This window comes from Coloeus monedula, assembly GCF_965178545.1.
Source record: "Coloeus monedula genome assembly, chromosome: 2".
Lineage (NCBI taxonomy): Eukaryota > Metazoa > Chordata > Aves > Passeriformes > Corvidae > Coloeus > Coloeus monedula.
In genome coordinates, this window is record NC_138782.1 from 17,565,886 (window position 1) to 17,580,521 (window position 14,636).

Here is a 14,636-nt window from a genome sequence, read left to right on the forward strand (position 1 = left end):
CCTCCCACACAAGTTCACTCCACTAGCAACACATCCCTGGCACTCCAGCCCAGCCACAGGGCAGACAATCTCACCTTTGCCAGATCCTCAACCAGCCTCTCCAGACTCCTGGCACTCAGTGTCCTCCACTGGGTAAAAGAGAAGTGGAAGAAGGGGAGCAGTGATGCGTCTGCTGCTCGGCTTGGGGAGCAGAGCTCAGGGACAGAGCCCAGAGCAGAGACAGTGCACAGCAGATGCTCAGCTCCTTCTCCAGGGATTAGATGCTTGGCAGAAGAGCCCCTTTGGGCTCCCTTTGTCCTGTGCAGTGGGAAGGGACAAGGAGAGAGGTGGATAAGCCCCAAGCTGCCTCTCCTCTCTTCTCAGGCAGCTCTCCTGACAGCTGCCCCCAGACACAGGGGCACCTCCGCCCAGCTGGGGAGCTGTGTTCCCCTGTCTGGCTGCTCCCAGCATCTCCCAGCTTACCCCTGCAGTGTTCCCAACCACAGCTCCTTCAGTGCCTGGGAGCTGCAGAATGAGAGGAGAACCAGTGCCAGGCTCTGCTGCTCCCTGAGCCCAAGGGCAGATGTGCCTGCACAGCCCTGCCCCGTGGGGAAGGACACAGGGGCAGGACAAAGCCCCATGGTGGGAGTAGGACAGAGGTGCTGCCCAAGCCACAGCTCCCTCTGAGCTGCCAAAACAGCAGCTCCTACCCTTTCCTGCAGGGAACCAGAAGGTGACATGGGGATTTAGGACATGGAAATGCCCCCATCCACTCCCTGTCCAGGGAGGCAGAGGCCATTCCCAGGGTGGCGTGTGCACGGCTGGGAGCCCCTCTTGCCCTACCGTGGGATGTGGCACCACCACTAACACAGTAGTGGCACTGCAGGTGGGCCTGATAAGGATGATGGAGGTCCCATCCTCATCACTGCCTTCCTCCTGCTCCTGCTCCTCCTCTTCCTCTTCTTTCTCTGCCACTGCCTCCTTCCTGCTGCTCAGCACCCACAGCTGGCCCAGGGACAGGCAGAGCTGTGGGTTCAGGGTGATGCTTGGCTGCAGAGAGGAGAGGCAAGCAGTGAGCTGCAGGTGACCTCCCTGAAGTCCTCCAGTCCTCCAGCATTGGGATGGCTGGGTGCATCCAGCCCTAGGGTGCTGGGACTTATGCCAGGGCATCTCTGCCCTGTCCCAGAGCCAGGGATGGGGCCCTACTGGTGGGTCATGATGAGACTGAGACCCAAAGTCATTTAAACTGAACAGTGAAGGATTAGGGTTCACATTTTGAGCAAGTCGATCTAGTGGACTGTGAAATAAGAAGAGCTGGGGGAAAGCAAGGGTATGTCCAAAGCATTTGCAGCCAGAGAAATGCCAGCCTCTTGGATGGGCTTTGAATTAGCTCACCTCTATGAGGCTAAACACAGCACAGAAGGGGCTTTTTTTGTATTAACTCTATTATCTAACTAATGCTTCAGCAATTGCCCTGAAGTTCCTTCCTCAACGCTTCTGTATAGAAAAGATCATGGTTCCCTTTTCTAGCATCGCGCCTGCAATTACACTCTGTGGCATTACAATTACGGAGGCATTATGCTGTGGTTCTGCTCCACAATATCTGTGTATTAACATTAATTTGATATAAGCACAAGAATAACTGCACGACAGAATAATTGCACTCTAATGATTATATAGTTAAAGTACCTGGATTATAAAAATATACATGCATTAAGTATCAAACTAAAGAGATAATAATAAGTCATTAATTCATATAGGCAACTTCCAGAAATATGAATGAGTTATGATTAGCTATCCTAAGGCACAGCACTAATGTAATTACAGTAATTATATTGTATTTATGAAGGGTAAAAAAGGGGAAATTGTTGCATGAACCTTTCTTAAGGCTGTTGTTTTCATGCTGAAGTGGAAGAATTTTGATCAGTTTTTTAGAATGACTTATATTCTAAGATTTCTTCCCCCCAACTTCTTTTTTTTTTTTTTTTTTTTCTTTCTCTACAGAGGAAAGGGTTCTTTTATGGACATCAGCCTTTAAGGAGGTAAGGAAGGAAAGGAAGAAAGGAAAGGAAGAGAGGAAAAGGAAGGATGGGAAAGCAGGACAGAGGGAAGAAAAGGGAAAGAAAGAGGAAAGGGAAGAAAAGGAAGGGAAGGAAGAAAAGCGAACAGGTCTGTCCATCATTGCCTACACAGAGAGAAGAGGCGGGGAACGGGACCCCAGAGCCCCTCACCACACGGGGGTGGCAGCCGGGCTCGGCGCCCGGTGCCCGCCCCCAGCCCCTCCGGGCCATGTGGAGGTGCGGCTCCAGCCCCACTCTTGCCGGAACGCCGGGTCTCCCCCTGCGGGCAGCAAGCGGCCGCTGGCCGCCCCCGCTGCCGGGCCCGCGCGTGTCCAAGCCCCGGCCCCGGGGAGCGCGCACCCGGCCCCGCTCCGGGGGCCGCCGGGCCATTTTTCCCCTCAATGAACGCTCCGCCTGCCCCGCCCCCGTGCATTTGCATAATGAGGGCTGCCGGGGACGCCATTGGCTGCTGGGGGGCGCGCTCGGGCGTGACGTCAGCGCTCGCTGGGTAATGCCTGCGTTGTGGCGGGTAGTTGGAGCCGGCAAAGCCCGCGCAGCGGCGGCTCCGCGCGGACCGGCCGGCGGCGGCCCCGAGCTCCCTCCGCAGAGGACCGCGCCGGCATCGCGTTCCCCGGCGCCGCTCCGCGGGCGCGGGCCGGGGCGCTGCCGGCCCCCCGCGGGTCATGGCTGGGGGCAGGCTGCCCGCCCGCCTCCTGGCCGCCGCTTGTCTCGCCTTGAGCTTGGCCCCGGGGGCGGCGGGACCGCGGGACACCCCCGGCCTCTCGCGGCTGCAGAGGAGGAGCCTGGCGATGGACTTCGTCGTGCCCTCGCTGTTTCGCACCTACGTGCGGGAGCTGGTGCTGGGGCCGCCGGGGCGCGCCGCGGCGCGGTGCCGCCTGCGCCTGGACTGCGCGCCCCTGCTCCGCGCAGCCCGCGGGGCGCTGCCGCGGGCCGAGGCACCGGCCGCCCCCGCCGGGTCCTCCGCGGCCGGGCGGCGGCTGCGGCGCGCCAAGCAGCTGGTGCTGGAGGTGGGCGAGGGCACCGTGCGGGACGGCTGCGCCGGCGAGCCGCCGCCGGGCTCCGGCGGGGCGCACCTGGAGTTCAACCTCACCGAGCTCTTCGCCTGGTGGCTCCGCGCCGGCGACGGGCGGCTGCGGGTGCGGCTGATGCCCGAGCGCCGCGGCGCCCTCCCGGGCAGCGAGCGAGGGCTGTCGGCGGCCATCCGCGCCGCCCGCCCCCGCCTCCTCTTCCACGTCTCCGCGGCAGGTGAGCCGTGCGTTGCATGCCGCGCACCGCGCCGGGCAGCGCCCCTCGCCCGCTCCCGCGCAGCCCCCGCCGTGTCCCGGCGGTGCGGGGCGCCCTCTCCGCTGGGACACGCGTCCAGCGCCCCGCTCCGTCCCGGTCACTGACAGCCCCGCGGATGCGGGAAGCGCAGCTCCCCCGAGCAGTCGCGCCTTCCCCTCACGGCTTGTCCCTAAGGGCTGCGCTTTACCGGTGCGAAATGTATCGAAGGGCTTTGGTGGGGCCAGGAGGACTATTTTGAAAGTGATGAAGGGATTTTTACGAAACAAGCAAGACCCAAAGGTTAAAGTGTCGTTAGTCGAAGGACGGCAAGATCAGGTTCTTTGAAACTTAAAAAATATCATCCTGAAAAGGGGTGCTTCCTCAAAGTGCTGCAAGTGTTTTCAAGGTTATGTGCAAGCAGACTGGGGAACAGCACAAACATCTCCAAAGCTGGGTCCCGACATTAATGCTACTATCACTATTATTGGCTGTTGATATTAATATTATTACTCTTATTTAAACATAAAAGATAAGGGCTGATTGACATTTCTATCCGTTTTAAAGCCCCAAAGGATCCTTAGTGAACTGCAATGTAACACCCACAGTACAAGAAGTTGTACATCTGAGGAGGCTCATGCAGCACTGGTACTTGCATGAAGAGAGAACCTGGCTTAGAATTTTGATTCTGGTGGGCGGTGATTGGCAGTCACAGTTTGGGGCAGCTCCTTTATCTCAAATCAGGACTCAGTTTTGGGCCAGTGATCAAGAGAAATTTCCATTCTGTGTGTGCATTGTACCTTTAACAGAAGCTCTGATTCAGCCTTTCCTACTAGAAGAATATAATACCTGGAGGACTGCAGGTCCAAATAATTTGTCACAGTGAGTTAAGTTAGGTACATTTTATGAAGCTTTGTAGAACTCAGTGGTGTGTCCCTGAGTAGCCACCTACTTAATGGACCACAGAATACACTTAAGTAAATTCACAAGAGGAGAGAGAAGTCAGTGCTGGGCTTTGAATACAAAGTTGGAGCAACTGATTTTTGATTCTCATCTGAAAAAAATGGGATAGCTGTCTGCAGAACTACAAATGGAACCCATCTCTTTCCTTGCTGCCTGAAATAAAAATCAAAGCCGACTGCCAGGGTAGGCTGTGTGTGAGTAAGTCCTACAGCTGTGAAGTTCCCAGCTTAGCTCTTTGTGTGTTGGATCTGGCAGGGATAACACAGAGGTGCTGTCCACCACAAGGTGGCTAGGTGAGGCCAACACCCCACACCTTCCAGCAGTTCTTGCCTTGCTACATTGCCATAAAGGAAGAATAATTAAAAATTTAAGACACCAAAACCTGCTGTCTCCTTTTCTTTCTCTTCGGGGAATTTGTTGTGATTAGCACTTGTTTTGATTTACAGATCTCCTCTGGCAGTGAAGCCTTAGTTTTGAATGCCATCTTTACTGAGGTACTTACAGCAATGATGGAGCTGGAGGACATGCATTTGTCTTCTTAGAGGATGAAGGTGTCTTTTTAAGCTGAGGGAACGGCATACATAAGAGCTAACAGGTTCTCTGATGTGAATACAATGCAATGGAGCTTTAACCAAAGCTAGTAAAACTCACAGGCTTTATTTTGTCTTGTCTCACTGCTGAGAAGAAATGCATGTTTTTCCAGATCAGTAGGAAGCTGTGCCCCTGTAAAATCATGTTGGTGACAAAGCTCTGCTGTTCTTACTGCAACACAGTCATGCAAAGTCAGTCATAGAGGATGCAGGAAAAAGAGGAGCAGAGGGAAGGAATGGGGACCTCCTTTACCTGTATTGAAGTGGTAACTTCTCCTGGCAGCTGTTCATAATCTGTAGAATCCTGGCCTCTTTCTGAATTACACCTCTGCTTTTTCAGCAGTGACACCTTAGCATAGTTACACTGTTCCATGGCTTTGCCCTGCTTTTGTAACGTAAGTTTGTTTAACAACATTAGGAAATCCATTCCTCCTGCTTTGTTAAGGTGCTGCCTATGTGAACACCATGTGTCACTGGCAGCCTTAAATTTGTGCTGTGTAGCCCTGTCGACAGCAGGATGTGCTGACACAGTGATAACAGCACGAACAGCACCCACCAGCCCGTCAAGATACCAGCAGTTATTGACACCATTGCAGCTAATGTGTACGGGGCTTAACTAAAGCCCTTCCTGAGGCAACTGAGCCTTTCCTTCATTGCTTAAGCTAATTGGAAATGGATTTCAAACAACACAATCCTCCCATCAACAATGGAAAGTTGCTCCACTTACGGTGGCATACAGGGATTTTTTTTCCCCTCTTGTCTGCTGGAGATGCCCAGGGTTGCAGTACTTCCCAGAAAAATGTATCATTACCTTGCTAAATTATTTTCACCACATTATCTTCCATGTGAATGGAGAATGAATTATATTTTAGGATGAGAAAAAAATGGCAAGGGGATGAATTCCCACGACCTTAGAGGTGACAAGAGAGTCCTGTAAATAATGCTTTATTCTCTTTAATTTATACTTTCATTTGCTGGCTTAAAGATAAATTTAACTGGAGTGGACCTTTTCCTTTTTTGACAGTATGTTTGTGCAAAGTGTAAAGCACTTTGTCTCAGTCTGTTACTGAGTAATTAGTAAAGGATGTACTTATGGGCTGCTGTTGTTTAGCAGACAAGCCATAAAGTTCATAGGAATTTCTACAGGGCTCTCCTGCAAATATTCTTGATGCCAGATTTCTCTCACACTTGTCCTTGTGGGAACAGAGCATCCTGCAAGAAAAAGCTTCCATTTAGAGAAACTGGTCCTCAGCCCATCTACGATTTCTGTGTCAGCTTGGCCTTTTCAAAATTGGATACAAGAGAGTTTTCCTCTCTTCGAAATGCTTTCAGTCTTAATACTGTCTTCTTAGCCTTCTCTCAGTGCTTCTATGGGACAAAAAAAAAAAAAAATCAAATGAATTTGAATCTTTTCTGTACAAAAGACACAAAACAAGAAGTGCAGAGGAAGAGAGAAAGAAGCTTGGACAGGAGTGCAGTGCTGCAGATCTCCTGTATTTGAGGTGAACCTCTCAACTACCAGGTTGCTGTTGACTTTGCTCTCATTGTCTGTGGTTTTGACTGGAAACTCTGCTCTCCCTCCAAGGAAACATTCCCCAAAAGAATTTAATGAAAACCAGTACATTGCCATGGGGAAGTGAACAGCCAATGTGAACATTACTGTTAGGAGGTATTCAGGCCAGCTTTAGATCTGGTCTTACAGGATTTGTTCTATAGTGTTGTACCACAGTGGCTCTCTGTAGCAGTGTACTCTGGACAGGTTACTGAGCTTTCTTGGGGAAAATAATCCAAGAGCCCTTCCACACTAACACTGTACTGGTATTTGGATTTTTTTTCATGTTAACCTCACAGATAACCAGTTCTTTCACTATAGGGCACCTGAGCCACAAATGTTGCTAAATAGGTTTCTTGTGAGTTTACCCAGGAAGTTTAATAAGCTGAAATGGCCATAAAATAACTTCCCATGAAAACTAATTGCTACTTACATATGCAAAGGTGGAAAGCATATGTTAAGAAGGGGCATACAGGGTTGAAAATGAGTCATTCTTCCCTCTAAAGGTCAATGTATTTTCATTCATGAAATAGATTTAACATTCCAATTATATTTTTTAAATAGCAATGCATAACTTTTCATCCTCTGGCTAGGCGAAATATTACTCCTGCACTGTGGCCTTCATCTAAAATTTTATTAACTTGCCACATGTATTCTCCCTGAAACTGTCTGCATTCACTACATACCATGCTGTTATAATGCTGAGGCAATTAGGCTTTACGTCTTTAGGGGACTGCTGCTATACACCTGAACTCATTTGCAGGAGGAACCCTTTGCTTAAAGATTAGAAAGAACTTCGGACTAGATAAAAATGTGGCTTTGAAAGCAGACATTTTGTAAATGAAAATCAGAGCTCCAAGCTGAAATTTGACTGTGGTGAAGTCCGCAGCATCATTTCTGCATATTTTAGAGGTACCAGCATCAAGGCCTCCTAGTTATATTTTTCTTTCATTATATTTTGGCTTTGTTTCGCTGCCTTCAAAGGATAGAGTTTGGAGTTGTGACATACTGAGCAGAAAACTGGTAAAAGATATCAATCACTTTGCTGTTGCTCTTTGGTTTTCTCTCATCCTCAACTGTGTGCCACACCTGAGATCTGATCTTGCTCTTCTGATAAAGTGGTAGAACTTGGTGGATAAGACTGAGGCATTGCCATCAGGCCTGAAAGGTTTTTGTTGTAGTGCAAGTGGCTTTGCTCTTTGCTGGGGTTTTGTGCTTTGCCTAATCTATCAAGCCAGTTTTGCCAGTCCAAAGTTTAAGGATAGCATGAGTTGCACTTGAGTTTACTCTAGACATGAAGTGTAGTGCAAATCAATGTTTTCCTGTTCTACCCTTGGGTTGTCATGGGTACCAGTGGGCTGCATGTGGATTACCAGTTGCTAAATCACAGTGAATCCTGAGTATGCTTAGAAGCATCTTTCCCAGTCTTTCCTGCCCTATTAGGTATGTAGCACTTCCCCCTAGACCTCCAGTCATTGGTGCTCTCCAGAAACGTGGAATTAGTCAGTTCACAGTGCCTCTCCTTGAACTGTAAATGCTTCTTGAAGAGGATACCAGTTGTTTAGTGATGGGGTTTGCCTGGCTTTGTGGGCAGTATGATCCTTGATCTTACTGCTGTCCTGCCTGTTCCTGTCCAAGTCACTTTCCTACTCCATCAGCACTAAGAAAAGTCGAGAAAACTCATAGCTTATGTCTCTTTTGACTCATGATGCCTTGTCCACTGTTTCTGTGTTTACCACAAAAATCTGGCTTGCAAAGCCATGAGGCTTTCACAACAAAGCCACCAGGATTTGCAAATTTGTTACTGATTATTTTACAGAAAATGTTAGAAATGATGCTCTCTGTGTGGTTCATGGAAAGTGTGATGTGATCACATGGTTTTGTTTTCCCAGAGTTATGTGGTGTTTCTGATCCTCATTGGGAGCCAGGATTATGCACAATGTGTTCATGATTTCTAGGTCTGTTTTATGCAAATTTTGTTTACTTTTAGGCTCATGGTTCTTATGAATGTTCTTATTCATAAGTGTGTTCAGTAAAATAGCCATAAACAAACACCAAAAGGGGCACAAGTAACAATTCATTATGTTTGAATGAACATTTATGGCACATTAAAAAAATACGTTTTCTCTAAACTTGCTGTGCTTTTATTTCCACATTCTTAAAAACAGGGAATAAAGACCTACAGTAAAGAAGTGCACAGGGAAACTTAAGTGCTTTATTATACAAAAGCAGAGACATTCTTCAAAATCAAAGGTGGTTTTGCAGTGTCTGAGTGAATTGGATCCTGAAATAATCTGGTAATTTGGTTCACTGCACATCTCACCTGAACATTACATGATAGGAAATAAAATGTGTTTGTGATGATGTTTGTGAATTAGCCAAAAGAAGTAGAGGAGTTGAGGGGAGATTGGCAGGATTTAGCACTTACAAAGTTCCCAGCTAAGTGAGCCTTGACTTAATAAAGAAGGTCTCACCTTTTGGATACATCAGTGCTAACTCACTTGGAGTGATGATGTTTTGAGAGTCCAAGTTGCTTCTCAAACGGTGGCAAATTTCACACTATGCCTGGACATTTCCTGTCTAATTCTCACAGTAAAGTATCCTCTTGGTCTACTCAGAACTAGCGTGCTGAGACTAGGAGATAGACTTTTTTGGCACAAGTGATTTACTTAATAGCAAACAGCAATTCAGGTTGCCTGCTTTCCAGATCTCTTTTATCCACTGAGCAATAGCATCTGTTTCCTGGGAAGTCACTTCTGAGCTCAACATGGTTGCTGAGACTGCAGTGCTGGGCTGAGAAAGGTCCTTTATGAAGTGTGCTCCATTTGTCTTGCTTCTTTAATTCAGAAAGATTTGGTTGGAGAAAAATGTCATGGAAGCATAAATGCAGATTTGATAAGTCTGACCTTTCTTTTCTTGCGAACAATAAATGTCAGAAAGCTTAAAATGACAAGCTGGAATGGCTGGAGTTATTTATGTGTTTAAATATTTAGGCAAGAAACACGTTTTGAGACTCAAGTCTAATTTACATGAGTATTTTGATTTATGACTGAGATGGCCGAGTAGCTTCATGGTTGTCACTATCCTGCTTAGCATGGCTACTCAGAAATTCCCTGTGGCAGCATAGGTAGGACTTAGATATCTGTACTTGCAGAAGTTGTGAACTCTGTCAGTTGTAATGAAGGAGAATCGCCTTCCCTTGTTAGTCAAGTAGGATCTGTGACATGGTTGAAGTGTACCAAGTGTATCCAGTAGAAAGAGCTGGTGGCTGGCTTCAAACTGTCTTCAGACAAGTTTCTAACAACAGGCATTTCTTTGGCCAAAGAACTTCAGTAGGTAGCTTCAAGAATTGAGTTCTAGTTTGACTTCCAATGTAATTATCTTGCAGTACACAGCTCTGCCACAGACATCTTGTGCGACATGAAATACTTCCCTTTGTGGCAGTTACTTCCTTTGCAAAGCAAGGGTAGTTTTGACTGCTTTTGAACTCTGTTGGTAGAAGGTGCTTTTTTTTATGGATTACTAATGCTTTTACTTTCTAAGAACTGGAATAAAGGCAGTAAAGTGCAGTCTGAACTCTCAGCTTTTTAAGAGAAAAGCTAAAAGAGCCAGTATACCATATTGATTTATTCCCATCTCTGCACTGCTAATAGTCAAAGGACTGCTATTTCCTTCATTTCAGTGATAGCAAACTTAGAGTTTTGGTTGATGCTACAAGAAACTCAGTTTCTCTTTTATTTTGAAAAAATTATGAGCCTTGCCTTCAGCTGTTAAAACACCACCGGTCTTGAAGCCAAATAGTCAAATTTAGATTTGAAATTTGAATACTTTTTGAGTCTTTGACCAAGATTATTTGTACCCTCATGAAGAGTGAGAACGGGATAGGCTGTGGCCAGCTGCCCATGTGCTTTTGGCAGCTGCAGCTGGGCACCATCTCCATTTGCAGTGAGGAGCTGCAGGTGTTGGCTGCTTCTGGCTAATGGGGACTGCTGAGCAAATTGAGCACTGTCTGTCCTGGCTGGGAAAGGAGAATGTTGTGGAGGCACTGGGAGAAGGTTTATCTTTTATGGTTTCTTACTTAAGATATCAGACATTTGCACAGAATGGGGGATTTGAGATTGTTTAAAATTTCAGTGGATTACCTGATTCTTCCTGGATTACAGATAGTAAAGTGGAGATACTAGGCTGAAACCTTTTAACTAGATGGTTCTAGAAATGTGGGGCATCCCCTTTGCAACTTGTCTCATCGCCTTTACAACTCTTCAGCTCATTTTGCAAATCTCAAGAGTTTCCACTGGTATTCCAGTGTTTACATCAAGGCAGAAGAACTCCTTTCCTGCTCAAACAAGGGCATATGCTGAATCCATTTTGGATTGGGATTTCCCTGCAGTAATGCACTGTGAAGAAAGGGGTGCAGGCTCTTTCTGCAAGCTTCTCCCCACTTCCTTACTGACAAGCAACTCTCGCTGGTGTCATATCTTACAAAACCTTGTGATGAAAGAAAACCATTACTCTATCTTCAAGTTACAAGCTGGGCAAAGGGAGAGAAGGTGGATCTCCATAAGGCGAAGAGCAGAGAACACTTGGGTGGTGAGTGCAGGGGGAAAAAGCAGGATCCTGCAGTGTGAGGGTGGGGGTGGGAGTACAGTGGGAAATGTCCATGTGTGGATTCTTGTGCTATGTATTTCTTGATGTCTGTTAGGAAGAGAAAATACTAGTCTCAGTAGACATACTGGAAATGGTGTTTTTCATATGTCATACTCCTTCTAAGAATTTTATGTTATTGAAGTTTTCTTTCCAGCTCAGTTTTGAAAGGTGGTGTGGTTCTTCCGAACGCAGTTGCTGTAATGCTTGTGACATGCAGCTGAATATATGTGACTCCACCTATGAGAAATCTGTGGTGATGCTTCAGTGTTCTGCAAGTTGCAGCAGACCTCTAATTACAACTTGTACATTGGCATTCGCCTGCTGTTTCTACTGGCCCATTGAGTAACGACTTATCTCAGATGCATCAGAGTGTCTGGGCTCTTTCATGTTGGATTCTCAAAGTACTTTAAGCCTTATCACCCTAGTGACAATGCTAAGCATTATTATATCTATTTTACAGAGAGATCATAGAAGCCGGGGATGGAAAAAGCATTATTTGATTATGTTGTACTGCAAGTGCTGAATAGAATTTTCTCATATGGAATATACTATGCAGTGAAGTCTCTCTCTTTGCTTCAGCCAGAAGGCCAAGAAAGAACAAGAAATTGGAATTGAGAGGCTCACTAGCTTGCTGGAAATAGTGCAGCAGTTATTGGCAAAGCTATCTGAGTCTTCTCTGTTCCACACTGTTTGTGACACTTGTCTTTAAATAAATCTGGTTTTGTCACATTGCACACCTTTTGCAATACTGTTTTCTTCTTAGTTTTGGGAGCATCTGTGATCTGCTGAGCCTCTCCCTATCTTCAGACATCACCCTGTGGCCTTTCCCTTTGTAGGGCAGGGTATGTCAGCATTACAGACCGTGATGCAATGGTTATTTCCAAGAGCTGTTTCATTATTGATGCTAATTAAACTTGAAGCTAATGAGAAAGGATTACTTTTCAGGGCTGGAGAGGAGGCCAGAATAGTTATTATAGGTTAATTATTCTTCTAAAAGACTCGTTTTAAGTAACAATTCATTTTGTCAACTTTATTCTTACATTGTACAAGAGCCTTGTTTGAAGAGGTTTCAAAATATAATTGCTGCACTGACCTCATCTAGCTCTCAATCAGTAATCTCCTTCCATCAGCAAAAGGTTAATAAAATCTTTAAAGAAAGGAATTTGGTGCCTTATCTATGTGTAGACGATTTAGAGTAGGTCTCCCTGCAAGTATTTCCTATTACCCTTCTGCATGATTTCTTTGGCATACTTTTTAGATTTGAAAAATGTTGCATTCCATAAAGCTTCCAAATTTAATGGTTGCTTTGCAAAACAGGTGCATTACAGAGGCAGAGAGTGAATCTAGTTAGGGCTGGCTGAGAATTGGCACATAAGTCAGAACACGCTTCTCTGTTCTCAAAGAACTACAGCCTGTGGTGAACCTTAAAATCTGTCCTCACTTTGCAGGACCCTGGGTGTCCATAACATGATTAATATTTGCTAAGTAACTAAGGGAGGCGATGAGACTTGTTTTACATGGGAGCCAAGGTCTCTTTCTGGCTGGGAAGCACTGTGGCTCCTGGAGGGGAGGACAGATGCTGGTCCACTTTGCGCCTTCCTAGCTGTCATGTTGAACCTTTCTTCTTCTTGGCTGTTTGTAGAGATGAGTAATGGCTTCAGATGGTTGCAATATTGTACTACAAAAAGGGAAAGGTAGAGCTGCATTAGTGCTATTGTGAGTGCAGAAAGCTGAATAAAATCACAGAACTGTGTAAATTGGAAAAGACCTCTAAGAACACCAAGTCCAGCTGCTAACCCAGGACTGCGAAGTCCACCACTAAACCGTGTCCCTAAGTGCCAGATCTACACGTTTTTTGTATGCTTTCAGGGATGGTGATTCCACCATTCCCTGGGCAGCCAGTTCCAATGCTTGATAATCCTCTTAGTGAAAAAATTTTTCCTAATATCCAATGTAAACCTTCTCTGGCACCACTTGAGGCCATTTCCTCTTGTCCTGTCTGTTGTTACCTTGGAGAAGAGACTGACCCTTACCTGGCTACACCCTCCTTTCAGGTGGTTGTAGAGAGTGATAATGTCACTCCTGAGCCTCCTCTTCGCCAGGCTGAACACCCCCAGCTCCCTCAGCTGCTCCTCATCAGACTTGTGCTCCAGACCCTTCCCCAGCTCCATTGCCCTTCTCTGGACATGCTCCAGCACCTCAATGCCTTTCCTGTAGTGAGGGGCCCAGAACTCGGCACAGCACTTGAGTTGTGGCCTCATCAGTGTCAAGTACAGAGGGCTGATCACTTCCCCAGTCCTGCTGGCCACACTCCTGCTGATCCAGGCCAGGATGCCACTGGCTTTCTTGGCCACCTGTCAAATAGGTCCTTTTCCTCTGGGTAGCTTCCCAGCCACGCTTCTGCAATACAGCGCTGCAGGGGGTAGTTGTGACCCAAGAGCTGTGACCTGGCACTTCACCTTGCTGACCCTCATACCCTCATCCAGATCCTCTGTTTTTGTGGACAGGAAAGACAGCAGTCTTTATTTGCTGTAAATATTAGGACAGCTTATGTGCTCCATTGTCTGGTGGCCTGATGCCTTCTGTCAGGGCACCTGCTTTGCATTTTGTATTAAATGCCTATGAGTGAAGGTGATGCTGCAAGCAGCAAGGCTTCAAATGGAACATAGAAGTTGCAGCTTAGGAAAGCCCTTACCTACTAACTCCACATTTCAATCTCTCTTAAAAGGGCAGCATTCACCAGACCTGAGTTCAAGAAAAGAGTTACATCCTCCATCTGAGTGCTGGTACCAAGTTCAAAGATAAAACATCCTCTTAGTAATCACTCTTGCCACTGGGCTCTGCTTAGGCCAGCTCATAGGATTTGGGATAATATTTGAAGTGCTGAATCCCTTTTGTGATTAAGGTTTTAAATCACACAAAGATTGATCAAAAGCTCAATGTTTCCTTCTTTGCCTTACCAGCCTACTGTCCTTTATCTCTTGAAACAAAGCAGCATTAACTTTTAAGATCTGATTCAATAACATTTTATGGATAATAATTATGACTGATATTAAGCCTTCAGCAACCAGTCTGTACGGAGACTTAATGTATTGAGGTTTATTACCAGTGTAACCTATCTTTTTACATTGGTTGTAAAGCAGGATCTACTATACTGATAAGAGGAGTTTGCCTCTGCTTCTCTGCAGGGTGTTCATATTCTTGCCACTTAATATTGCTGGCACGGTGAGAGTTTGCTGGTGAAGAGTTTTTGTTTACAGAGTCTGTTTGCACAATTGCGAATGAATGAATGAGAGAGTGCATGAATGAGCTACAGCAATCCTGTGCAGGGAAAAGGAATCCATTACTGGATAGACCCTGGAGACCAACTGATGATACTTTCCTTTTTAATAATGAGTGTGAGAATGCAAAGTTTTTAGACATGAGTTCCACAGCTTTCTTTGAGGCTTATCCCAATAATGGAAGTTCTTAAATATATAAAACTTCTTTAGACACCCCATATTAGTGATTTTTTTTCCCCAGAAATTTCCCAGTTTCGTTGATCTCCTCAGGATACATTTGTAT

General features: G+C 46.3%; 1 protein-coding gene across 1 annotated transcript in view; it reads left to right on the plus strand.

Moving 5' to 3' along the window:
* Positions 1 to 3,205: 3,205 nt before the first annotated feature.
* The window catches only part of ALK (ALK receptor tyrosine kinase), a gene marked incomplete at both ends in the record, with an annotated part of 306,152 nt that continues 294,721 nt past the window's right edge, over positions 3,206 to 14,636 (plus strand). Inside the window, one exon of the mRNA XM_082277250.1 lies at positions 3,206 to 3,312. Coding sequence (XP_082133376.1) covers positions 3,206 to 3,312 — 107 coding nt within the window. The remainder of the gene's footprint in view (positions 3,313 to 14,636) is intronic.